The following is a 25,897-nucleotide window of genomic DNA, read 5'->3' as shown; positions in this document are numbered from 1 at the left end:
AAGTCAACTGGGGAGTGAACCAGTGGACGGAAGATTTCTTTCTCCCTGTAACTCTTTCAAAATAATTAAGTGAATATTTACAAAGACTTTTTAAAATATTATAAAATACTACAAAAGTTTATATAACATATATTATAAAAATATATCTGAAAATATTATGTAAGAAAGACTTTTTGTACCCATGTGAGAGATCTGGAAAAAGTTCCTGGCTCCTGGCTTTGGCCTGGTCCAGCCCCAGCCACTGTGGCCATACAGGGAGTCAACCAGTAGATGGAAGACCTCTTTGTCGTTCTCTAAGATAAATAAAAATAAATCTTTTCTTTTTTTAAAAAAAAGCTACTCAGTAACACTGCTAAACAAAAGATCAGCATTCAAATTTCTCAAACAGAAACACATATGTTGAACTGCTAAAAGCCATGGTTTCTCAACAGCAATGCTCAAGACATGTTTTACAGGATAATTCTTTGTTGTGGGGACTGCCCTGTGTACTCCAGGCTTTTTCAGAAGCACCCCGGGTGGAAGGTCTTTGGCTGGTTGTCTCTGTCTCTTTGCCTTTCAGGAATTTTTTTTTAATTTGTTTTAAAGAAGAAGTACCCCTTACCTTGACCCACTGAATGCCAGTAGCCTAACACCCTAACCCCAGCTATGACAATCAAAAATGTGTCTAGATATTGGCAAATGTTGCTTGGAAGATAAAACAGCACCCTGTGATAAACCACGGAGTGAGGTCAAATGCCCAAGAACACACAACTCATGACTGTAATGATTCCAGGAAAGAACTTTGCCAAATCCTAGGTAGGGTAGAGGTCTCTTAACAGCTTTCAAGAAAGCACCAGTGAAACTGAACAAAATGTACAGAATTTAGAATAGGACCACCTCTATCACTGGAAACACTAAATAAATACCGTCTCAGCTTTTACACTAAGGTGAACATGCCCAGTGTTTCTGGACCAATGTGTCCACATAACGGTTTCTACCTAGACCCTCTCCCAAATGTGATAAGCCCGAGCTGGCCAGATGTTTAAGCTCAGATGCAGAAATGTGCACAACACTGCCTCAAGTAGTAGCAGTCAAAGCAGTAAAAGCAGTAGCAAGAACAAAAGACAAACAGCTAACATATCATTTACTATCAGACCTCACTTGAACTGTTTAATCATTCAACATCTTCAACAGCCTTATGAAGTAGGCCTGACTATTACCTGAAATTTATGAATGAAGAAACTGAGGCAGAGAAAGGTCACATAACTTGCCCCAAGTCTGGTTCTCGGATCCAGATTCTGTTCTTAAGCACTACCTACAATGCTTCTGAGAAGTGCAGAGCTGTCACCTCCTTGGTTGTAAATACTCCATCTAAAATAATGTGAGTTTTTCTCTATGCTTATCAACTTCCCTGGTCAAGGCACCCTTCTGTCACCTTGCTCAAGTCTGATGTGACTCTACTGATCCTTCCTCTTTGGAAGCAATGCACAAATCCACTTATCTGTACTGCCGTCCGACTCATCTTTTCCACTTTAAAAACAAGAACAACAAAAAAGATGGGGGCCAATGTTGTGGTGCAGTGGAGTAAGCTGCCACCTATGATGCTGACATCCCATATTGGAGCACTGGTTTGAGTCTTGGCTGCTCCACTTCTAATCCAGTTCTCTGCTAATGTGCCTGAGAAAGCAGAAGATGGCCCTAGTTCCTGGGCCCATGAATCCATGTGGGAGAACTGGATGGAGTTCCAGGCTCCTGGCTTTGGCCTGGCCCAGTATGGGCAATTGTAGTCACTTGGGAAGTGAACCAGCAGATGGAAAGTATCCACTCCACCGTGTGTGTGTGTGTGTGTGTGTGTGTGTGTGTTACTCTGCCTTTTAAAGGGAGAGAGAGAAAGATTGATTGATATAAGCATTAATGAAAAACGCAACAGAGAATAATGTACTTTCACAGGCACATCAGCAGGAAGCTAGAGCAGAATCTGCGTAGTCAGGCCTCGAACTGACACATGGGATGCCAGCAATGCAAGCGACAGTTTAACCTGCTGAGCCACAACACCAGCCCCATGTTTTCCATCTTGAGTAAAGAACCTGGCTAAACGTCTCACTGAGGCAGACACAGTACATCTACAGTGATGCCCTGGTATACTTGTCCAGTAACTAGCAAAAGAAAAGAGATTAACTGGATATTGAGGGATCCTCAGCAAATATGCTAGATACTGAACGACACTTTTTCCTGAGTGATCCCGATCCATTTTTCAGAAGTGTGACTTTTCATTCTGCTAGACATCAACAGAAGCTCTGAATCACAAATTATCAGGATTTACCACTTTCCATTTTTGAAAATTGAATCTTCCGGTACAATTCCCCCTCCCTATCATTTTTCCAAGATTACTCCCAAGTGGTGTATCATCACATCAGAATGTTTCTCTCAACATTCTCAAGAACTCAAGTCACTGAAGGCAGCTATGATACAGAGACTGAAGCAGGTGACAACACATCCCTGTTCCACCTGGCAAGGTGGGTGGGTGTTCTGTGTCAACCAGACAGGGAGGGCACTGAGGTGGGGCTGGAGCAAGCCCCAGGCCCAGAAGAGATGCAGGAGTGGATGGTTGTTCTCTTGCATTCTGACATCTAACAGATACTCCCAGCAGATGGATTCTCGCAGAACTGGCTGGCCCTGGTGAGACACAGTCTTCCCCAACTCCTTCTTTCAATAGGTGAAGTTTTGGCACATAAAGTATGCCTTTCATCTTATCACCATTCTTAAAAAAGGGATTCAACATCAACCTCAGTGCTAACAAAAACTTAAGATCAGTTCAAGTGGTATATAATATACGGCAGGGATGCCTCCCCGCAAGATCCAATCACTGGAGGCCCGTGGATTCATCCAGCTCTGGGTTTTCCCATCAGAGAGCCTGATTTGCACTTTCTGGGGAGCAGGAAGAATACATTCAGAACTACGAGGCATTCAGAAAAAGAGCAGCAGAAAATCAACAAAGATTGGCAACTCTAAGGCAGCCACGTGTGTTAACTGGCTCGTCCAAGAGTAGGGCTTGCTCAGTTAATATTTGAAAACCACAAACTTCCAGAGTAAATCTACCATCCCTTGAACTTTGCTATTTTGGCACTGGGATAATAAGGAGCTTTTAAATTACTTAAAAATTTGCTTTGAACCAAGAATGTCCTCTGGATCATTTCACACAGAAAAATTAACATTGTTTTAGGAGTGATTGGAGCCACATGGGAAAACCAACAACCTTTAAATGCCAACTTCTAATGTAAACTAGCTGTGCAATTTAGAGTAGGTTATATAACCTTTCTGAGACTGGTTTTTTTTTTTTTTTTTTCACCATAAAGTAGGAAATAATTCCTCCACCTTTTAGCACTGATGTGAAAACTCAAGGAAGTCACAGGTGCAAAGAACTTCAGTGTCTGAGTGAGACCTGGAGAGCCTGAAATGTTCAGCTTTGTCACAATCATTTGGTGAAACTCAAAAAAGCCCAATTTAGTTACCCTTTCAGATTCCCAGATATCTTAGATTGCTTAAAGTATTTTCTCATTTTCACCACTTGAGGGGGCTTTTCTAGTTGCCCCATGAACTTGAGAACAAGTCGCTTTACGGCCACTTCTCGCAGCATCACACTGTTTATTGTAAGGAAGAGGATTCCAGGCTGTCATCTTTCACACTGAGGCACTTTATCAGGTAAATGCAAAGCAATTGAGCTTAACAATTAGCTTGTGAGCTTGAAAACAGCATTCCCAGGAGTTCATGGCTGTAACTCAAGTTTCAACAATTTTCATTATTCCATTTAGAAGTTACTTCTTTCTAGTGAAATTCCCCACATAACTCTTAAAAAAAAAAAAAAAAAGAAAGAAAAAAGGAGATTGGGAAGACTTTTCTTTCCCCCTCTCTCCCTGACAGCCTGCCTATTGTCTGCATCAGGCTGTGTATTCATGAACACACATGTGTGATACCTCTCATAACCTGGTCATTTACGCTCGTAATCTTATAATCCTGCTTACAATTTTCCGGCACCCTTTATGCTACCAGACCGACATCAGCCTGCCTCTCCACACACCACCAGGGTCCCTGGTGATGATCACGTCTCTGTCACACTTGTGTGACTTTACTTAGCCCAACACTGCTCTCTCCATCCCCTACTTCCCAATCTCTGCCAAGTCACTTGTACCATACAGATGCACTCCCTAACTTTTGGCACAGGAAAGCAGATTTTTTGAAAGAAGCTCAGAGTTTCTTTGTACATTATATCAAAGTGATCATCCACTTAAATGAGTTAAAAGTGGGATGATAACTTGTAGCACTGAGAGGCAAAGAATTTATTAGGGCTCCTGATTCCTCTGAGTCCAATTTAAGTTAACAATTACACACAGCAAAAGCCAATGGGGGCAGGGGCAGATGCCATGCACTCTTTTCCATGAATTGATTTCTACAAATTCCGCAAGAGCAATTACCTGGGTACACTCAACAGAAAGCACAGCAAGAACCAACCAACCTGCTCACTCCAAAACAAGGGGAGCACGTGCTTCCCTCCAGCACTGGACACGGGGCTCACTCAGGAGCTGGCTTCTACGCACCCGGAGAACTTTCGTGCAGGGACAGTTTTGCCCTAGGTCCGCAGCTGAAGGAAGCGGGGAGTCCCAAAAACCTGGTCACCAGACTATAAATACAAACCAGCTCTCAAAACATCCATTGGGAAGCTGGTAATCTCAAACTGAGCCACCCTGATCCCTGGCTATTAGATCCCAGCAGTCGCTTCGCACAACACTGGGACCCTGGCCCCCCGTGAGCACCTGTGCGGGGCGTTCCTAGGTGCAAACCGCCCTTGCCGATTGTATCCTTAAAGAAGCGGGATCTCGTACAAAACGAAGGTTCCTTTCTCTTCTCCGGAGAGACCCAGCTCGGACTGTGATGGGGGTGTTTTCTGGAAGGCGAGAACGGTTGTTTCTTCCCTGCTTTTCATCAGGTCCCACCGCTTGAGTGCCTCCCCGGAGAGCATTTTAATGAACCACAACATCCCAGAAGGAGCAACACTTACGGTCTCTTCTCTCCAGAGGCAGCCTCTCCTGGAAAGTTCCTTGCGACTTGAAGTTGCGCGCGCTGCCTGCCTCGGCGCAGACCGTAAGGCGAAACGTGAGCAGCAGAGGCGCAGACCTTCTCCCCGAGTCTGCCCGGCCGGCGCGGTCCCCCCGCGGCGCGCTCGCCGGCGCTCGGGGCGGGACGGCGGGGCGGCGGGCGGACGCGCGGAGCCTCTCCCCGGGGAGCACTGCCTGGCGCTACGCCGCTGAGCTCCAGCAGCGAGGCCAGCGGGTGTGGCCGGACAGCAGAGGGTTTTTGGAATGCAGGGTGTGGCCCTCTACCGAGGCAAAAAAGGAGTGAGTCAGCCCGTTCAGTCCTAACCAATAAGCACGTTCTCTGTTGGTGAAGGCGGAACTTTCCCTTCTTGATTTATATCAGACTTAGCAGCTTTTTACATCCTTTTTGTTTGTTTGTTTGGTTTAAGCCTTTTAACAATTTTATTGTAACTTCCAGAAAACGGTAGGTTGCCTTCTAAACACTCTTAGAAAACAACAATTAACCACGTTATGATAGATACATGACCAGTGGATATACATTCAGGTTCTATGGGTAAAAATTCTGGAGTGAGGCAGCGATGCAGGTGCAAAGTGTGTGGGATCTGACCTCTGAGACTGTATGACCCCGTTCCAGTTCACCGTCGGCAGCGAGGCGGATGAACTGCCCATTTAACGTTATGTGAAGAGATTTTATGTAATAATACAAGCAAAGCGTTTAGCACCATGCTGGACAGAGAATCCAAAGAATTTCAGAGCTGAACTGTTTCTTTGCTTTTCCCTGGTCCTAGTCCTTTATTTCACTGCTGAGAAACTTAAGAATTCTTGCTTTAGGTTTAGGATCCTTAGACTTGATATTATGATGCAACAGAAATTTTATTAGTAACATAAGCCCACAGGTAAGCCAACTTTTTAAAGAGTATGATTTTGGAACTATTTTATCTGGATAACTGTGCCTTAAACATTATTTTGGAATAAAAACATTTAAAAGAAACTTTAAGTAGTATAGAATTAGCCAATTATAGGGGATGATAGAACTTCTCTTGCTGAGGGCTCATTAAGAAATGAGTTTCTTCATAGGGCTGGTCAAGTTTCCACAGCGGAAGAAAAACTCTTCTTCAAGTTACCCAAAACAAAACAAAACTTTCTCTTTGGAGCAGATCTCAAATTCAACTTCCTCATATCTGTTTGGAGCAAGATTTATTTAAAACACTGTTTTCTCCAGAGCAGGACAGTGAGGCAAGCACACTGCAGCAGAAGCCCAAGGCCCCTTCCCAACCCCAGCTCGGCCAGTAAGCGGCTAAGGGAAGTGCCTCATTCCTTGCGGAGCATCCGGCAGGAGTTCCCCAGCTGGGAGATCAAGCTGTGGCCAAAAGGAGCAAAAGTAAGCTAGGCCTGTGGCAAACAGGCCCCCAGAAGGTGAATTTGGGATTGTGTCCTAAATGACAAAGCTGACAAACGGCTTGACTCATATTCCTCATAAAGGCAATATTAATCTCCTGACACTTTAAGGTAAATTCTGCAATTACCTGAGCTCCCTTTTTTTTTTTTTTTTTTTTTTTTTTTAAGATTTTATTTGAGAGGTAGAATTACAGACAGTGAGAGGGAGAGACAGAGAGAGGTCTTCCATTCACTGGTTCATTCCCCAACTGACTGTGATGGCTGGAGCCGAGCCAATCTGAAGCTTGGAGCCAGGAGCTTCTTCCAGGTCTCCCCGATAGGTGCAGGGGCCCACCGTCTTAGGCCATCTTCTACTGCTTTACCAGGATAAGACAGAGAGCTGGATCAGAACAGGGGCAGCCGGGACTAGAACCAGCACCCATATGGGATAGCAGCACGGCAGGTGGAGGATTAGCCTACTGTGCCACAGCACCAGCCCCTCCTCTCTCTCACCATCAAGAGGTGTAATATGGAGGCTGCTTTCACATTGTACCATTTTTCCCATTCCTGGTTCAGGCGTTCGTCATCCCCTGACTCCAGGGGCACTGAAACTGAGTGGATCCTAACCTCTGTTCCAGCTCGCAGGCCCCACCTCCCGTGCCTCCCCACGCATCAGAACCATCACATGACAGATGTCAAAGTCCAGCGTGCCCTCATGTCATAAACCTTTCCTCTCTACATCAGATAAAGAACCGTAATTTTAGAGTGGAGATCAAAAGGAAAACAATTTGCTTCATGGACAACTTTACGCAAACATTCCCATAAAATTACTGTTTCTTTAAGAGCACTGATTTTCTCTTTGTAAGACTATTACAACTAATTACACTGGATGAACTAATAATATGTTGGCTGCTATACCAGGGACAGGAGCTCTTTAACATGAGAAGACTACATAAAACCCACGTGTATATGAACTATGAACAACTCAGCAAACTTCCTAACACTGCAGTCTGAAAAATGCAATGGTGTGTGTGTGTGGGTGTGTGTGTGTGAACACACAGATGTTCTGAGATGGGCCAGAGGAAGGGCAGGAAAGCACATATAGATACACCCCCATTTATGATGGTGTTATGTCCTGATAAATCCATTGTTAATCCAAAGTATCTTCAATCTAAAATGCATTTAATACATTTAACCTCCCAAACATCACAACGGTAACATGAAACACTGTAGAATACTGCCTACCCTTCATGATCACATGACCTGCTGGGGGGCGGTCAGCTCACTGCCACTGCCCAGCACTGTGAGAAAGTATTGTACTGCATCTTGCTAGCCCATGACAAGATCAAAATTCCAAGTACACTTTCTACTAAATGCATATTGCTTCCATATCACTGAAGTCAACACGTCATCAATTGAACTCTCCGAAATTAGGGAACGTCTGTAGTTTGTTTAGGATCCAGCCAAACTTAAAATTCAGAGTAGGTGCTCCATCAAGGAAGAATAAGACTCCAGAAGAGTAGCGCCAAGCCCTTTAAAGATGTTTGTAACAACCTTTGGTGCTTCAAAAAACACCATTAGCAATGTGGTCAGAACATTCTCAAAAGAGAAAAGGAGTAATCATTTATGGGATGCCTTTGGGACTTCAAGTCAAAACGTTAAGGTACAAGGCTGCTGAAAACATTTATTCCAAAAAAAGTAGCAGTTATCCACAGTCTCCCTGCCATCAAATTCAAAACCTGGCTTCCACCTCTCCAACCCCTGATCTTAAAAAAAAAAAAAAAATCCTCTGCCCAATGCCCCAACTGGCCCACTTGCATTCTCCTCCATACCATTCCCTCCTGAGAAGGACCCTCTCACCTTTTTACTAAGTGTCCCATTCCAGATCCACGCACTCTCTCCTCCTAAAGCCCTCGCCCCTGTAGCCCAAGCCCTGAGGGTCTCTCTTTCCTCCGAGTGCCTTCTTCATGCCTCCATTTTACAACTGATGATGTCTGCACCTCCCTGACCTTTTGCTCTCTCACCAAATAACAAAAGCGCACCTGAGGCAGAGACTGTGTTTCAGAGGCTTTGTGTCCCCCAGCACCTCGCAGATTCTGAATAGTCAGTGTTGTTGATTGAATGATGGTTAAGTTATATAAAAGCCACAAAGGAGAAAGGAAAACTTTCCCTTTGACTGCTGACATATCAAGAATAAACAAATATTATAGCTGTTCAAACCAGTTGGCAAGGAGAGCCCAAGCAGCAGATGCGTTTCTGCGCTCTTCCCAACATGTTCCAACAATGCAAAATGCTACTGAGAAAGCAAATCCACACTTCCTAAAAGGAAGTGGAGTTTACAAAACAGTGTCATCACACAAAATCTCAATTCCCCTAACCATGACCCCCTGAAGAGAACGCAGGCAAAAAAAAAAAAAAAAAGAAAAAAAGAAAAAAGGCATTCTGTCTTCCTTTTTACATAAGGGACAATACATACATACATATTTGACAATTTTGCCAAATTACTTCATGTACACGTCCTAACTCCAAACACCCATGTGTTTACCTACAAGTGCTCTTAACCATAAATGGTTAACAGAGGACAGTTCTTGAAGATAACTCAAAACTACCAGAACCATCATGAGGTAAGCATCTGTTTCAATAAAGTCAAAAGCTTTAGGGTGTTTCCATTAAAGCCTGTATCAAGATCATTACCCTCCCACTTCCAGTCAGTAGTATCTACTGATGACTACTGGTGCAATTGCTTTTATAGAGATGAGAATAAACATAACCACTAGTCTCAGAAAGCTACGTCATAAATCAGATGTTCTGCTATGCAATTAAATGCTTTATTATAATTGCCCATGACAAAGACACTGACTTCCTAAATAAATATTCCAAGTATAAACAATCAAATGGATTAGTCAGCACTGTTCAACTGGCAGTTAATAGAAATAGCACTTGAAGCAGCACAGGCAAAAGCAAGTTGGAACGGACTGATTCTAAATTACCCAGTGTGGGGCCAGCGCCCTGGCTCGCTTGGCTAATCCTTCACCTACAGCACCGGCATCCCATATGGGTGCCGGGTTCTAGTCCTGGTTGGAGCACCAGATTCTGTCCCGGTTGCCCCTCTTCCAGGCCAGCTCTCTGCTGTGGCCCGGGAGTGCAGTGGAGGATGGCCCAAGTACTTGGGCCCTGCACCCGCATGGGAGACCAGGAGAAGCACCTGGCTCCTGGCTTTGGATTAGTGCAGCGAGCTGGCCATAGCGGCCATTTGGGGGGTGAACCAACGGAAGGAAGGCCTTTCTGTCTCTCTCTCTCACTGTCTAACTCTGCCTGTCAAATAAAAAAATAAAATAAAATAAATTACCCAGTGATAGGAAAGACAGAGGGGTAAGCTAGGCTTTAGGGCCTACTAAAAACAGAACTCCATGAGGACAAGATGGCATCTTGGCTTCCATAGGCTGGCTTTGTTCTCCCTTCCTGAAGTTTGCCTTCTATTTAACTCTCAGTTCTGCCACTAAGAAGTACTATTAGTCCTCTTTTATACAGCTGTAATTTTCAAAATTTCCAAGAAAAACTCACATTGGTCCAGCTTAGAGCATGCACCAGCATGCACTGGCTGGTCTACACTGGGAACAACTAGTTAGATTGGTAGCAAGAACGAACAGTAAGTTCTCCCAAAAAAGGTAGCTTTAGTTTCCCAAAGGTAGGGAGAAGGGCTCATTTGTCTGCTGAAAAACTACCTATCAAGAAATTCCATTTTATGCCTATGTGAGAGCTTATCCAAACAGTCTTCAACCTGGTAATAAATTACCTTTTAGAAGCTCTCTTCTAGAGTCTAAAGTCAATGAACTCTTATGTGGCACTTAGAGTACATTCACTTATGACAAGATATCTACATTGTAGATTATGGCTTCCTTGGCCAGTCCTTAAAAGCCTATTTAAGTCATGATTTATCTGAAACATAATATCAATATTTCTAATATTGTGTGCAAACTCAATTTCAACATTGCTCCTGAAGGAAAATGTATTTGAATTTCCAACTAGAACAAGGAAAACAAGCTCAACTTAATTCATTAACTGAGTACTACTAAACATAGTGTCTTCTGTTTTACCCAAGTATTTTGCATGTAATCCATATGTAACAATGCAAGGCAGGTGTTAACAGCTACATTGAACCCATGAGCATACGGCAAATCAGGAACACTATAAATGTCCAAGGCCAACTGTCAGTTTTAGGCCAAGCTAGCTTCAAAGCCAAAAGTCTGGCACCACTGCATTTAATGCTCAGAGCAGCCAGACAGGAGGGAGCTTACAGTGAGGAGACAGTGAGAATTTCAGACTGAATGCTTAAAGCAATAAAGTACTAGTAGGCAGTCCCATACACTCAGCAGACTTGTACCTTCTATTTTCTAACAGAAGGTATTTCACTAGGTAAGCTTTAAACTACCCCGACACGTCTAGTTACAAGAAGGTCAACTGAAAACCAAGGATTTGCACATAGTATTCTCATTTAAAAAATCTATTTTGTCTTTTTTAAAAAAGGTACCACCTGTATTAAAATACATGCCTAAAGTGTTTTAAAAGAAAATATAAATGGGGGGGGGGCATTGCAATCCATTAACTGTACTTTGAAAATTTATATGTACTAAATAAAAAATTTAAAAAAAAAGAAAATATAAACTGGAAAAACTGACAGTAAGGTGACTCAGATCTGCTAATATAAATGAAATGGACATGTTTAGCAGTATTAACTGTTTCATGCCTTTAAAAAATGTTTGGTTATTCAGTATTTACAGCCCCAACCTCAGCTGACCATTTATGATAAAACATGGCTGCCATCCGAGAACTCCTTCCCCTGTCTGACCTCATGAAACTGACAACCACTTCTTCTTTTAAAAAAAAAAAATAAATAATTTTTTTTTTTTAAATTTGAAAGGCAGAGTTGGAGAGAGACATAGGAAGAGAGAAAGAGCTTCCACCTACTGGGTCACTACCCAGATGGTCACAATGACTAGAGCTGGACCAGGCTGAAGCCAGGAGCTTGAAGTTGCATCTTGATCTCTCATGTGGGTGGCAGGGGTCCAAGTACTTGGGCCACCTTCCATCGCTTCCCCAGGCACATGAGCAGGGAGCCGTATCAGTCGTGCAGTGCAAGTGTCACACATGCAGCAGCTTAACCTGCTGCACCACAATGCTGGCCCCATGACAGCCATTTCTTTCCATGCATGTTGGACAAAGTATTTGAAACCATGACCCAAGACATGGCTTTACTAACAATCCATGCCTTCTGAAACCAAAGTAGAGCCAAGGTCAGAAGTAATAACAAACAGCTGAATTCAGCCATGAACGAAGGGGAACAGCTAAATTGTCTTAACACAGAAACTACTAGTCAGAGAGGGCTCTATAAGCTCTGCGGTCCAAAGTCAGGACTAGTCATTAAGAAAACAAAATTAAGTAGGTCTCTTTGACACATGTAAGGTCAATAAACATGCAACCTGAAATTGTAAGAGATCAACTCCAAATTATTCCAAACTGAGGCCAACAGCAATCGATTCTTCCATGACAGAGCCTTAAGCATCCTAAAAAGAAAACAGAAGGAGCTTCCCAATTAACAACAATAAACTTCACTTTATATATTAGTAAATCAAACTCACTAAGGGCTTCATATTTTGTGATTTATTTGGGATGTAGAGCTACTAGAGAGAGAGAGCTCCCATCTATTGGTTAACAGCTGGGACTGGGCTAGGTCAAAGCTGGGAGCCAGGAATTCCGTTCAGGCCTCCCATGGAAGAAGCAGAAGCCCCATCAGTTGAGCCATTATTGCTGTCTCCCAAGTCTGCATTAACGAGAAGCTGGAGTCAGGAACAGAAGCTGGGTACTGAACTCAGGTACTCTGATTATGGAATGCAGGCATCTTAACTGCTAGGCTAAGGGCTTCATTTTGTTGTAACAGTGTGTTGAGTAATTTATATGACAAGAAGAAAATTAACATGTCATCTGAAATTAAAGAACTTACAGTATACAAGGGTACTGCCAAAAGTACAAGAAAATGGGATTAAAAGACAAGTTTATTTTGATGTAAAATATAAAATCTATGCACAGTTTTTCATAACATACATTTCCTGTGTACTTTTTGAAGATCCCTCACATTTCAAATAAGGACACACACACTAAACTTGTCATGGAGTCAGTACCAACTGATTAAAAGTTACAATTTAAGAACATGGCAGTTTAGCATGCAGTACAAATTGAATGGCACAATAAATATTTACTAACAGAGTGGAAGAAAGGGAAGATAAGCTGATCTAACAGAAAGCAATGAAGCTTAGAGAACATCTTAGGCCAGCCTACAACGAGATGGGGATACCTGCGCGAACGGCGTTTATTGATTACAGCAGGGGGCTTTCTCTCCCTTAGCACCTGGCACTTACCGCCAGATTTTCTAGCTACGTGGATCCACAGGAACCACTGTACCATAATCTTAGATTTCTGAAGAGAAATCCAGACCTTGATGGGCTGTGTTCTATAAAAGGGTGAGGAATAAAATCAAGGGTCATCCTGGTGAAGTCTCAGGACTTGCCCAAGGCCCCAGCAGCACTGAGGTGAGCAACGTGTCCAACAACATGTGCACTCACCCACCTTAAGCAAGTCAGTCTTTGCAGCCTCTGTTCCACCTGCAAAATGGAGATAATCCTAGAATGGCCCTAAGAAGGTTGTTGTGAGAATAAATAAAATGATGTATTTTAAACACATAAGCCACATATTTGTACAAGCACTCAGTAAATGTAGTGTTATGATACTTGTTCCTAATCCACATCTTTCCCAGATTATCTTTAAATTTTAATCATAATTTGTTACAATTCCTTCAGTATAAAAATAATTCATTGATGTTCCCTTCACTTTCCAAAACCTCTAAATTTTTTTCTACACACACACACACTTTTACCATGACCTGTATTACTTGTTCATGCTCTGGTTAGTTTCCTAAGGTTCATGAGAGTTTTAAACAGCCTCGTCTCAGGGCCTAGGCAATCAGGTTAAATTGCCACCTGTGCCACCTGTGGCACCCTAAGTTGGAGCACATATCTGAATGCAGGTTTAAGTCTCAGTTACTCCACTTCTAATCTAGCTCCTGGGTAATGCACCTGGAAAAGTGTAGAAGATAGCCCAAGTACTTGGGCCTCTGCCGTATTGGTGGGAGACCCAGATGGAGTTCCAGCTCCAGGCCTGGACCAGCCCAGCCCCAGATGTTGCAGATGTTTGGAAACTGAACCAGTGGATGGGAGAGTGGTCTCCTCTGTTTCTCTGTCACTCTGTTTTTAAAGAGAATAAAATAAATTCTAAAAATAAAGATGAAAGACCCAGTCTTTCTGGAAATTTCAAAGAATATTAATTATTTTTCTTTCTTTCCAAAACATGTGTAATTAAGGACAACTGAAGATTTTCAGTAATTCATTTAAAGTATGTCATGGATTCCAAAATGGCTCCCAACTGACAATGAACAAGAGCTTACCATCAAATAGCCTCTTGTCTTCTATCTCCAGCCCTAATTAGCACTACTCCCCTTCTCTTTTCGGGATCTATTAAATTACAATTCTTTGCTTTTATTTGAAAGAGCTAGATAGAGACAGAGAGATGGAGAGAGATCTTCCAACTGGTGGTTCACTTCCAGTTGGCCACAATGGCCAGCGCTGGGCAAGGCTGAAGCACTTGACCCATCTTCCACTATGTTCCCCAGGCCATTAGCAGGGAGCTGTATTGGAAGTGGAGTAGCCAGAACATGAATCCGTGCCCATGTGGGATGTCAGCTTTGCAGGAGGCAGCTTCACCAGCTGCGCCATAATGCCAGCCCCTAAATTACAATTCTAACCTTTCTCAAGAATGTTTCTGGAGTGTCCCCTAAGCACTGCTCCCAACTATCTACAAAGATTCTGTATGGGGTGGGAGTTTATCCTTGCAGCTAAGACACCCGCAGCTCATTTCTGAACACCTAAGTTCCGTATCTGATTTCAGCTCCTGACTCCAGCTTCCTAGTAATGTAGACCTTGGGAGGCACCAGTGATGGCTCAAGTTACTGGGTTCTTGCCACCCATACGTTAAGACATGGATTGACTATCCAACTCCAGGCTTTGGCCCCACTATGGGGCTGTCTCAAGCACTTGCAAAATGAACCTAACAGATACATGCATGTTGGTGTTCTCTCTTGAAAGAAAGGAAACAAAAACAAAAACAAGGATTCTTTACAGATAATTAGATAAGTGCACCATGTTGGATGCACAAAGATGCTCCCCATAGTGGCTTTATAAGGATGAAAAGTTGAAAAGCAAATTGTGCAGTACCAGAGAACATTCTAAACCACACATGAGCACACATGGAATGTTATGTAACAACAACACTTACACAGGTTACATTTATTACAGGTGTACACTGTCTCAACGTATTGTCAATGGAAGCAAACTTCAAAACAATAGTTATACTTTGACCCATGGGGCAAGAATATGGCAGAAAACAAAAACTCTTAATGATAGCACTGACAGGTATTCATAATACTGATGAGTTTTTAATTTAATTATTTCTACATTTTTAAAAGTTTGTCCCAATTAGCAGTGTTAACATCTGTAACTTAATAAAGGGCATTTTGACAAAAAGGCATCACCTATTAAATAATCCAATGTCATCTGTTCTTGAAGCCCTCCCTGATCCAGCGCATTCCTCTTGCTACTCAGATCATTTCTCTCTCTCCTCTATGTCCTATGAATTTATGCAGCTTCTATAATATCTAGCACATTTGGTTTGAAATTATCATTTTCTATCTTCAGGCTTGATTATCAGCTCCTAAAGTATAATAAGCCTGCTTTAGTTGTTTTGGAATCCACTTTTAAAACCTGTGACTCCTATGTATCCAGCCAACCTCAGGGTTTGTAGATCTGAATATAATACAAGACTGTAAAGGGTACACATCTAAAGACTATCTACCCCTCACAGCTCTCAGATTGAAAAGTCATTTTACTGTGGATGTTCAGAAACAACCCAAGGTGCATTCGGGGGAAAGAAATGATAATATTTGTGAATAACAGAAATTTTTTACCTGTAGCAAAATTTCTGTAATTACTGTTCCCATGTTTGCTTTTAGAGTTGCAGAAACAGCCTACTGAACTTGATGAAGCCTCAGGGCATTATTTCATAACCTAAAGGCAGGTCTCTCAGATTTAATCATGAACCTTCACATGAAATGTGCAAAAATTACTTTTGCAATGCCTAATAATCCCCTGACTCAGTGGAAACTATAAAGACCTTTTGTTTTAAGAGGAAATAAAGCATATGAATGTTTTCTAAGTCTGATTCTGGGATCTGGTACAAATCAATGTTTTGAAATAACCAAGGCATTTTTTTAAGATTCAACAAAGAGTTTTAAGAACTAGGTGGGTGAGTACAAAAATAAAAACAAGCACCACAATCTCACCTGACACTTAGCAATTTCAGGCTTCAACTGTTCCTTTCTAAAGAGCAAATTAGAGAAGTGAAGGAGAAACTAGGCCCAGAAAACACTGAGATATCTGATCTACTTTCCATTCTTCCTCCAGTTTACTTCCTAATATTTTCATCAAGCCAAGATGAACTTCAAACTGCCTGGGTTTTCTTCTGTTTTTTTTTTATCTTTCAGGAGGCAATTCACTTTTCATCAGCAATTCATTTCTCAATCAAAAGCAAAGCTACCTGTGCCTAGTCGGGAGCAACCCCGTCTATTCCTCCCAGAATTCAGATCTGAGGGAGCAGGGGAAGGAATAGAAAGGAGTGTAGGAGGTTGCCAGCAGTCTGGCCTATCTCCCTGTGTTCCCACTCCACAGCCCGAACAGGTAATGGATGAAGCTCAGTCAACACCTCAGAAACTTTGGTCAGAGTCGTCAGAAAATAGACATAAATTCTAAATTGGTCTTTGTTTACAAGAGCCCTTCAAAAAGTTTACAGAAAATGTATACTATGAAAAAATAATGCATGTATTTCAAAAATTCCCATACCACAATAAACTTATCTTTCAACTGCATTTTTCTGTGAGTTTTTAAAAGTCCCCTCAGGAGGCTGGTGCAGTGGCGCAGTGGGTTAACACCCTGGCCTAAAGCGCCGGCATCCCATATGGGTGCCGGTTCAAGACCCAGCTGCTCTGCTTCCTGTCCAGCTCTCTGCTATGCCTGGGAAAGCAGTATAAAATGGCCCAAGTCCTTGGGCCCCTGCACCCACGTGGGAGACCCAGAAGAAGCTCTTGGCTCCTGGCTTCGGATCGGCACAGTTCTGGCCGTTGCGGCCATCTGGGGAGTGAACCATTGGAGGGAAGACCTCCCTCTCTCTGCCTCTCTCTCTCTATCTTTGTGTAACCCTGACTTTTGAATAAATAAATAAATATTTTTAAAAAAGCCCCCTCAGATGTTCCAATTTCAAACTTCACAAGCACAGAAACTTTCATTACATCAAACACTGATTTAAACCAAACCTTGTTTTAGAACCAAAGCAAACTCTCAACATCTGCCAAGACAGATAATTGAAGAATTGTGGCTTCCAAATGTCTTTCCAACAGGAAACCTACAATTAGTGTGTGCTAGATCCAGCTCATGTCAGTTTGCTGGAGCCAAATGTTCATTTATCAGGATTTTTAGCATTCCGATTATAAAACACAACCATCCCTAAAAGTTAAATTATGTAAAATTAAAAAGTGTTAATTTATTACAAATAAAGGTAATTCTCACAACTCATCCCTTTTTAATTATTTTACTATTATCTATGCTATTGCTGTTATTTGCAACTAATATATGTGATTGATAGAAAACTATTTAATGGCATGCTACTTCTTTCAATGAAGTATGAAAGTGAATGTATGAAGTGTGAATGTGAACTTTCCTTCACAGCTGGAAATCAGCCACGGTGGCAGTATTTACACATGGGAATTGGCAAGCACTAGAATCCTTTCTGGCAGAGTCTTCTTGTTAACATTTATCTGTGTACACTATCTACACCGTTAGCCATCACTGAATTCTATCTGGTCGAACTGTGCACTCAGAATAAAGGCTTGTAAGTTGTAAAATCATAATATACATGTAAGGAAAGAAAGTAATTTCATTTACTGTAGTCCTATAATGCATCAGTCACGGCATAAAGTATTGCACACAGCTTCTCATTTCTTAGAAGTTATTATCAATTCCAATATATACATGAGTCAACTTAGGTTTTAGGAGGCTGAATAACTACTAAAAAGTACAAGAGCAAGAGTCAAAACTAGGGAGGCTGGTGCTGTGGCATAGCAGGTTAAGCCGCTGCCTACAGTGTCAGCATTCCATATAGGTACCGGTTCAAATCCTGGTTGCTCCACTTCCAATCCAGCTCCCTGCTAATGCACCTGGAAAAGCAGTGGAAGATGGCCCAAGTGCTTGGGCCCCTGAACTCACATAAGAGACCTCTAAGGGCCGGCGCCGCGGCTCACTAGGCTAATCCTCCACCTAGCGGCGCCGGCACACCGGGTTCTAGTCCCGGTCAGGGCGCCGGATTCTGTCCCGGTTGCCCCTCTTCCAGGCCAGCTCTCTGCTGTAGCCAGGGAATGCAGTGGAGGATGGCCCAGGTGCTTGGGCCCTGCACCCCATGGGAGACCAGGAAAAGCTCCTGGCTCCTGCCATCGGATCAGCGCAGTGCGCCGGCCGCAGCGCGCCGGCCACGGCAGCCATTGGAGGGTGAACCAACGGCAAAGGAAGACCTTTCTCTCTGTTTCTCTCTCTCACTGTCCACTCTGCCTGTCAAAAAAAAAAAAAAAAAAAGAGAGACCTCTAAGAAGCTCCTGGCTCCTGACTTTAGTCTATCCCAGCAGTGGCCATTGTGGCCATTTGGGGAATGAACTAGTGGATGGAAGATTTCTCTCTCTCTCTGCCTCTGCCTCTCTGTGAATCCGCCTTTCAAGTTAGCAAATCTTAGAGAAAGAGAGAGAGAGAGAGAGAGAGAGAATCAAAACTAGGAATTTCATATTCCAAGTATCTTATCTTTCCACTAAGCTAACCCATGTATTCATGTTATCATTATCATAATGAAACCAAAACTAACCATCTGTAACTGTTAGATAACTAACAAACATTAACAGCTTCTGATGTGTAAAAGTGACACACATAAGATATAGTTGCAAATATAGACAAGTATCTCGATTTTATTCATATTCACCAAGCTTGCTCATATTTATTTCTAAAATGCACCCACAAAAGGTATCTAAGTAAGAAATAAAATACAAGGAAGTGCTGGGACCAAGAGTTGTGAATTTCAGAAGGATCATTCCAAGTTTAGCTATGGACCTTGTGAAAGTCTTCCTTAATCACTTTTTCAGATACTTATGTTCTAGCTCATCAAATCAATGTATCCAGCTTGAAATAATATACCCTACACCAAAAAAATTATGCGCACACAGTATTTCTCAAATGTTACCATCAATTTTCTTGAGTGCTTGGGTATTTACATTCAAGATATTTTCCTTTTATTACTTGAAGTTATTTGATTATAATATCTTTTTTATCATGGTTTCTTAAAGAAAATTCAATCAATAGTTACAAGAATTTCAAAGGACTAGCCAAAATGTACTCACGGATTATGTTTAAAAATTCTTGTCATCTTGGCTTCCTATAAGCTACTGGCTTCTCCCATGGTTCCAGTACATTTCCATCACCTGTCAGAAGAAAGAATCTGATTAGTTGCATGTCCCGTAAAAGCCGTCTCTTGATCTCCACTACGTTTGCCTTTTCTTTAAAGTACAGTCCTCTTTTTCCTTTTTTTTTTTTCACAAAAGCAAAATGGACAATAACATAGGTCACTTAAAAGAAGACAGGTAAAGGACAGTATTGCCACCATTGTGATGAGGAATCCTTAAAATGCCCTCCATTTTGTGTTCAGGAAGTGATTTTCGGTCTGTTTCCTGAACTAGTAGAATAACACACTTCTCTCTTCATGTCTCCTTCCCCACATCCTCATCCTTACTTATTCTCAAAACAGGATGAATAACTTGCCTGGGAGGATTAGCTTAGTGCTTGGCCACTGCTCTGAGGCAGGCAACAAGGGCCTCCCTCTTGTTCTCTCAAACACCCCTGGAGCAGCCAACTCCACTCAGTAGCCAGGACAATGGCTGCCTGCTTCTGTCTCTGTTCCCACTTCTCTCCAATGGTCACTGGAGGACAGGACAGGGTTCCTAGTGCAGTTTCAAAGCAAGTGGTACTGACACTTCTGAGTTCTCTAATCCTGCTTTATTAATAATTAAGCCAATTCCCTTTTAATTCTTGCTCTGTTTCCCAAATTATTTAAAATGGATAAGACAGGGAAGGTGAGTAACCAAAACCACCACCATCTCCCAAAACTCATCACACAATTTAAAAAATCTTGGTTCAATGTGCTACCACTTACTAGTCATATGACTTGGGGAAAAATCATCCATGTTTTCCCAGCTTCAATGTCCTTATTTCTAAAAGGCAATGAACTACCTCCTCCTACACGGTATGGTACTGAGTATCAAAACAAATTGAAAGAAATAATCCACCCAAGTCAAGTATGCTTTGTCCAAGGAAGGTTATCATCCCAGTACAAGGAACACCCAATGCTTAATGATGAGAATTAACACACTAACTGTCCAATTCATCAAATTTCAGATTCATATAATTCATGGAATAATGGAAATGTCCAGCCAAGTGCTTTCTTTTTTCCAAGAGGAAGTCATTTAGCCTCATATTTTTGCTTTTTAACTTCATAAGATTTTAGGGTCAACAATCTATGGGTAAGACCCTGCTTTGTTTCTTTTCACAGAAAAGACCCAAACAAAAACAACCCACTTCCATCAGGTATTGCAACTATTGCTCATTTTATGTGAAGAGCGTCTGACTTCAAGTAGACAACAATGATTTAACAGCAACCTAAGTTAACTTTTGTCACCTGAAGAGTAAATGTTAACTCAAACAGAAGACTAGTATGTGAGGCCTTCAACAATTCATGGAAAATGAAATTAAAAAGCATATTTTGGTGCAAAATTTTTTTGAAATCCATGCATTTTTCCCATATATTTTTTTTTTGGACAGGCAGAGTAAACAGTGAGAGAGAGAGAGACAGAGAGAAAAGTCTTCCTTTGCTGTTGGTTCACCCTCCAATGGCCGCCGCGGCCGGAGCACCGCGCTGATCCGAAGGCAGGAGCCAGGTGCTTCCTCCTGGTCTCCCATGCGGCTGCAGGGCCCAAGCACTTGGACCATCCCCAACTGCACTCCCGGGCCACAGCAGAGAGCTGGCCTGGAAGAGGGGCAACCGGGACAGAATCTGGCGCCCCGACCAGGACTAGAACCTGGGGAGCCGGCGCCGCAGGCAGAGGATTAGCCTATTGAGCCGCAGCGCCGGCCTCCATAAATGTTTTTAATATCCCTCTTTTTAATTCTAATATGGCTCCATCCATACACTGAGGGAACGTGAGATAGTATCACCTCAGTTATCTGAAGAACAGAGAGAAACATCAAGTCATCCAAACCATAAGGGGAGCAGAGTAATGTGCAAATAAAGAAGAGAGGGAACGGAACACACTCCCATAAATCTACAGCTTCCTTAGTAACAAAGAAAGAATTTGCCAACATTATTAAAATAGCTGGTAAGAGCCAGAAAGTCAAAGACCAGCAGAATACACCCAACTCAGAGAGGAAAATGCTCACTGGCTGGCTTTGGCTTTATATGCTGGGCCACAATCCATTAAGTCATTTTTAAAAGAATGAGGAATGCAGTAAGGTCTCATACAAACTTAAAATACATAGGCATGAACTACACACGGCCATTTAACGTTGCACAGTAATTTACTCTTTCCAAAGACTCCAGGTCTGTAACATAAGGACAATAATACCTACATTAAAGAAGAGTTACATAAAAGAGATAACGTATGAACAGTGTCCAACAGAGAACAGGTTCTCAAAAGACACCTGCAATCATTGTGCCTCCCAGGACAATTACAGCAGTGTCTATTAAATTCTTGGTTACAATTGCAATTATGGTATATAGTCCATTACCTTCACAGACTTCTTCCCTAGGCAAACATTTTGGAGAGAGATTCCAACCATACTTTTGACAATAATGTAAAGTTTTTCTAACCTGATCTGAATGGAATGTTAACAAAACCCCGCACCTTCATTGACTACCATGTACAAACAGAAAGCTCACTGCATGACAGTCAGGATTCCTATTAAGACTTTTTTAGGGGGAAGGGGGTGATAAAATCTCTTTTCATACATGTTTACTTATTTATTTTCTTCTACTTGAAAAGCAGAGCAAGAGAGAGAAAAAGATATTGTCCATTAGCTGCTTCACTCCTCAAACGTCCACAACAGGCCAAAGTCATGAACCAGAACTCTTAATGGGTTTCCCATATGAATGGCAGTGGTCCAAGCACTTGAGCCTGCCTCCCAGGATGCATCAGGTTGGATGGGAAGCAGAGTGGTGCCTTAGTCTGCTGTGCCATAATGCCTGCCCTGATGATAAATTTGTAGAGAGAGAACGGCCCATTTCCATCAGTGCTAATTCTTTCTGGTGTACACTGTAATGCTGAGGACTCTACAGGTATGTGTGGGGATAAAGGCCACAATGATGACCACAAACAGCCCACCACCAAAGCTGTCCTCAGCACCATGTAGGTTCACTAACAGTTAAGACCTGTTAGCTATGAGTGGGTGTATCTTTTAATATCATCAAGGGGCTGGTGGTGTGGCAGAAAATGCTAAGCTTCTACCTGCAGTACTGGCATCCCCTATAGGTGCCAGTTTTAGTCCCAGCGCTGCGCCACTTCTGATCCAGCTCCCTGCTACTGCTCCTGGGAAAGCAATAGAAGATGGTTCAAGTGCTTGGGCCCCTGCACCCATGTGGGAGACCCAGAAGAAGCTCCTGGCTTCCAATCAGCCCAGTTCTGGCTGGGACATGCTCAAGCTGACTTACCTCAAACGGCAGAGTTAGAAACATACCAGGGGATTCCAATTCAATCCCATCAAGGTGGCATGTCCCAAAGCCATCTCACTAGTCCTGGTGATCAATTTCTGTTCCCAATTGATCATAATGATAGGACTAAGAGCCAAAGGGAGCACTTAAACAAGACTAGTGTCTGCAAATACTAGCTGATAGAATAAAAAAGGGAGAGAACGATCCAACATGGGAAGCGAGATACACAGCAGACCCATAGAATGGCAGATGTCCTAAATAGCACTCTGGCCTCAGAATCAGCCCTTAAGGCACGCGGATCTGGCTGAAAAGCCCATGAGAGTATTTCAGGCATGGAAAGCCAAAACACTCTGGCCAAAAAACAAAAAACAAACAAACAAAAAAACTAAATGAAAGATCTCCGCGAGTGAGATCCCAGTGGAAAGAACAGGTCATCAAAGAAGGAGGTACCTTTCTCTGAAGGGAGGAGAGAACTTCCACTTTGACTACAACTTTGTCTAAATATGATCAGAATTGGTGAACTCAAAAGGCTTCCACAGCCTTGGCAACTCATGACAAGAGCCTAGGGTGATTATTGATGCCATAAACAAGAGTGTCAATTTGTTAAGGCAACAACAGGAGTCACTGTGCACTTACTCCTCATGTAGGATCTCTGTCCTTAATGTGCTGTACATTGTGATTTAATGCTATAACTAGTACTCAAAGAGTATTTTTCACTTTGTGTTTCTATGTGGGTGCAAACTGTTGAAATCTTTACTTAATATATGCTAAACTGATCTTCTGTATATAAAGAGAATTGAAAATGAATCTTGATGTGAATGGAAGGGGGGAGGGAGAGGGAAAGGGGAAGGTTGCGGGTTGGGAGGGAAGTTATGGGGGGAGGAAGCCATTGTAATCCGTAAGCTGTACTTTGGAAATTTATATTCATTAAATAAAAGTTAAAAAAAAGAATATAAAAACAAAACAAAAACAAGAAGTTAAAACAGCCTTTTAAAAAAGCTAAAAAAAAAAAAAAAAGAAGAAGAAGAAGAAGAAGATGATACCAATTGAGTTCCAGGCTCCTGGTTTCAACCTGGCCCACCCTTGGCTGTTATGGGCATTTAGAGTATGAATCAACAGATGGAAGAGTCAGTCTCTCTCTCTTGCTCTCTCTTTCAAATAAAATGAAAAAAGTAAAGAATATTTTCCTTTTTTGAGTGAACACTATCTTCTAGGACATGGACAAGCATGCTCCCCTATGTGGAAGGAGACTGGCCAGCCAAGAGCATCCAAAAGCTATGTGTACCTAAACCTAGAAGCTATTATGGATTCTTACCTTCTTTCTCTTGAAGAGCTAGTTCACTACAGGATTTGGGTTCCTCAGTGAGAGACAATGTTGTGTGGTCATGAAAAACATGTGCTTTGCAGTCACACCTAATTCGATTTTCCAATTTGACCCTGAGAACCTTGAGCCGTTGATCAATTTTTTTAATACCATCAACAAATAAACCAAAGGGAACTTGCTGAAGATAATAAACACCAGCAGCTGGGATTCAAACCTAAGCATCCAATGTCAGTCCTGTTCTTAACCAGCACAGGGACTGTCTTCTCTGCTGTGAGGGAGAGCCACACCCAAAGACTTGTCTTCTCTGCTGTGAGGGAGAGCCACACCCAAAGACTTGTCTTCTCAGCTGTGAGGAAGAGCCACACCCAAAGACTGAGACAAGGGTGGAGGAAAAAGCAAGAAACATTACCCAGCAGATGACTTCAGAGGAAAATCATACAAAAGAGCAGCTAACAGGCCAAAGAATAAAAGAAGGGAACCTGGTAATGACTCTAAAATCGAACAATGCAGTGAAAGCAAGACATCTTAAAAGGACAGCAGTGTATGGGGCCAGTGCTGTGGTGTAGCATGTAAAGTCGCCACCTGAAGTGCTGGCATCCCATATGGACTCCAGTTCAAGTCCTTGCTGCTCCACTTCTGATCCAGCTCTCTGCTATGGCCTGGGAAAGCAGAAGATGGCCCAAGTCCTTGGGCTCCTGCACCCACATGGGAAGACCTGGAAAAAGCTCCTGGCTTCAGATCAGCACAGCTCTGGCCATTGCGGTCATTTAGGGAGTGAACCAGCGGATGCAAGACACCTCTATCTGCCTTTCCTTCTCTTTCAAATAAATAAATAAATAAATAAATAAATAAATAAATAAAAGGGACAGCAGTGTAAAAGTTAGCTTGCTTTGGAATTCAGCACTGGCTTAAAGAGAACAGTGACCAGCAGACAGCAAAAGCTGAAAAGACCTCACTTGGGTCCTTGACGCAAGAAACAAACATCCGGGGGCTGGCGCTGTGGTACAGCAAGTTAACACCCTGGCCTGAAGAACTGCCATCCCATATGGGCGCTGGTTGGAGACCCGGCTGCTCCACTTCTGATCCAGCTCTCTGCTATGGCCTGGGAAAGCAGTAGAAGATAGCCCAAGTGCTTGGGCCCCTGCACCCACGTGGGAGACCCGGAAGAAGCTCCTTTCTCCTGGCTTCAGATCAGCGCAGCTTCGGCCGTTGCGGCCAATTGGGGAGTGAACCATCGGATGGAAACCTCTCTCTCTTTCTCTCTGCCTCTTCTCTGTGTAACTCTGACTTGAAAATAAATAAATATATCTATAAAAAAAAAAAAAAAGAAAAGAAAAGAAAAGAAACACACATCCGTGTCTCAGGGCCTGCAAGGCATGTGAACTACTTCCTAAGGCTGAATTTCTTGTTTTTGCTTCCCTGCATTTCTACAGCAAAAAAGAAGAGGAAAACAAAAAGCACCTAGAGCCATTGAACTCTCTGTTGGCCAGAAGGAAGAAAAAAAACCTAAGGGATGAGGAACACGCTCCCACTGGGGTAGGGGAATGCAAAGAGACTAAAGCCAAGAGCAGCCTCAGGTGGGGCCAACCCTAAAGTGGTCTCTGGATCCCTGTCCCTGATTATTTCTGCCTTGGGGAATAACCTCCTGTTAGGAAGGGAAAGGAATGTAGAAGGGGAGTGTGGTCCATGTGTCCTTCTGAAAGATGAGAGGGAAGGAAGAGAAGGCGCAGGGTCCAGGACCCAGCAGAGTGGTCCTGCCTGTAAATCCGCACACACCTTCCTCTTCAACTATCTCTGATGCAAACCCTCCATGTCATCCCTTACCCTACAGGCCTTTCTCATACTGTCCTCGACATTTGGAGGATATAAAAATGTGCTGTTTTTACCAATGAAATAACAATCTTTTATGTGGTTCTCAGGCTCCCTGGCTAGCTTCAGTGGCTATTCAGCATGCCAAACACGGACACATTTAGAATAGCCAAAGAATTCTGACTATTTTATGGGCTGCACCATGACTTCACCCATCATAAAACAAGTTTCTAAAAGATGTCTTTATTTGAAAGGCAGAGAGTGACAGAATTCTCTCATCTGCTAGTTGACTTCCTAAATGCCTGCAACAGCTGGAGCTGAAGCTGGAGCAGGTTGAGGCCAGGAGCCTGAAACTCCGAGTCTC

General features: G+C 42.6%; 1 protein-coding gene across 29 annotated transcripts in view; it reads right to left on the bottom strand.

The window, feature by feature from the left end:
• Nucleotides 1-25,897, bottom strand: part of SGMS1 (sphingomyelin synthase 1) — a 338,931-nt gene that overhangs the window by 111,835 nt on the left and 201,199 nt on the right. For 28 of the 29 annotated variants that reach the window (XM_089314844.1, XM_089314838.1, XM_051823915.3 and 25 more), the window contains one exon: nucleotides 19,045-19,125. Coding sequence is in view for 3 of the 29 variants with exons in the window: in XM_089314853.1 (XP_089170979.1) it covers nucleotides 19,045-19,070 (26 nt within the window). In the remaining 26 variants the exon portion in view is untranslated. Of the gene's footprint in view, nucleotides 1-5,035; nucleotides 5,306-19,044; nucleotides 19,126-25,897 lie in introns of those variants that run through there. The other variant, XM_008270128.5, reaches the window with a different exon arrangement.

This window comes from Oryctolagus cuniculus, chromosome 15 (genome assembly GCF_051225735.1).
Source record: "Oryctolagus cuniculus isolate XC-2025 breed Fujian yellow rabbit chromosome 15, ASM5122573v1, whole genome shotgun sequence".
Classification (NCBI taxonomy): Eukaryota; Metazoa; Chordata; class Mammalia; order Lagomorpha; family Leporidae; genus Oryctolagus; species Oryctolagus cuniculus.
This window is presented reverse-complemented; position numbering and strand designations above follow the sequence as displayed.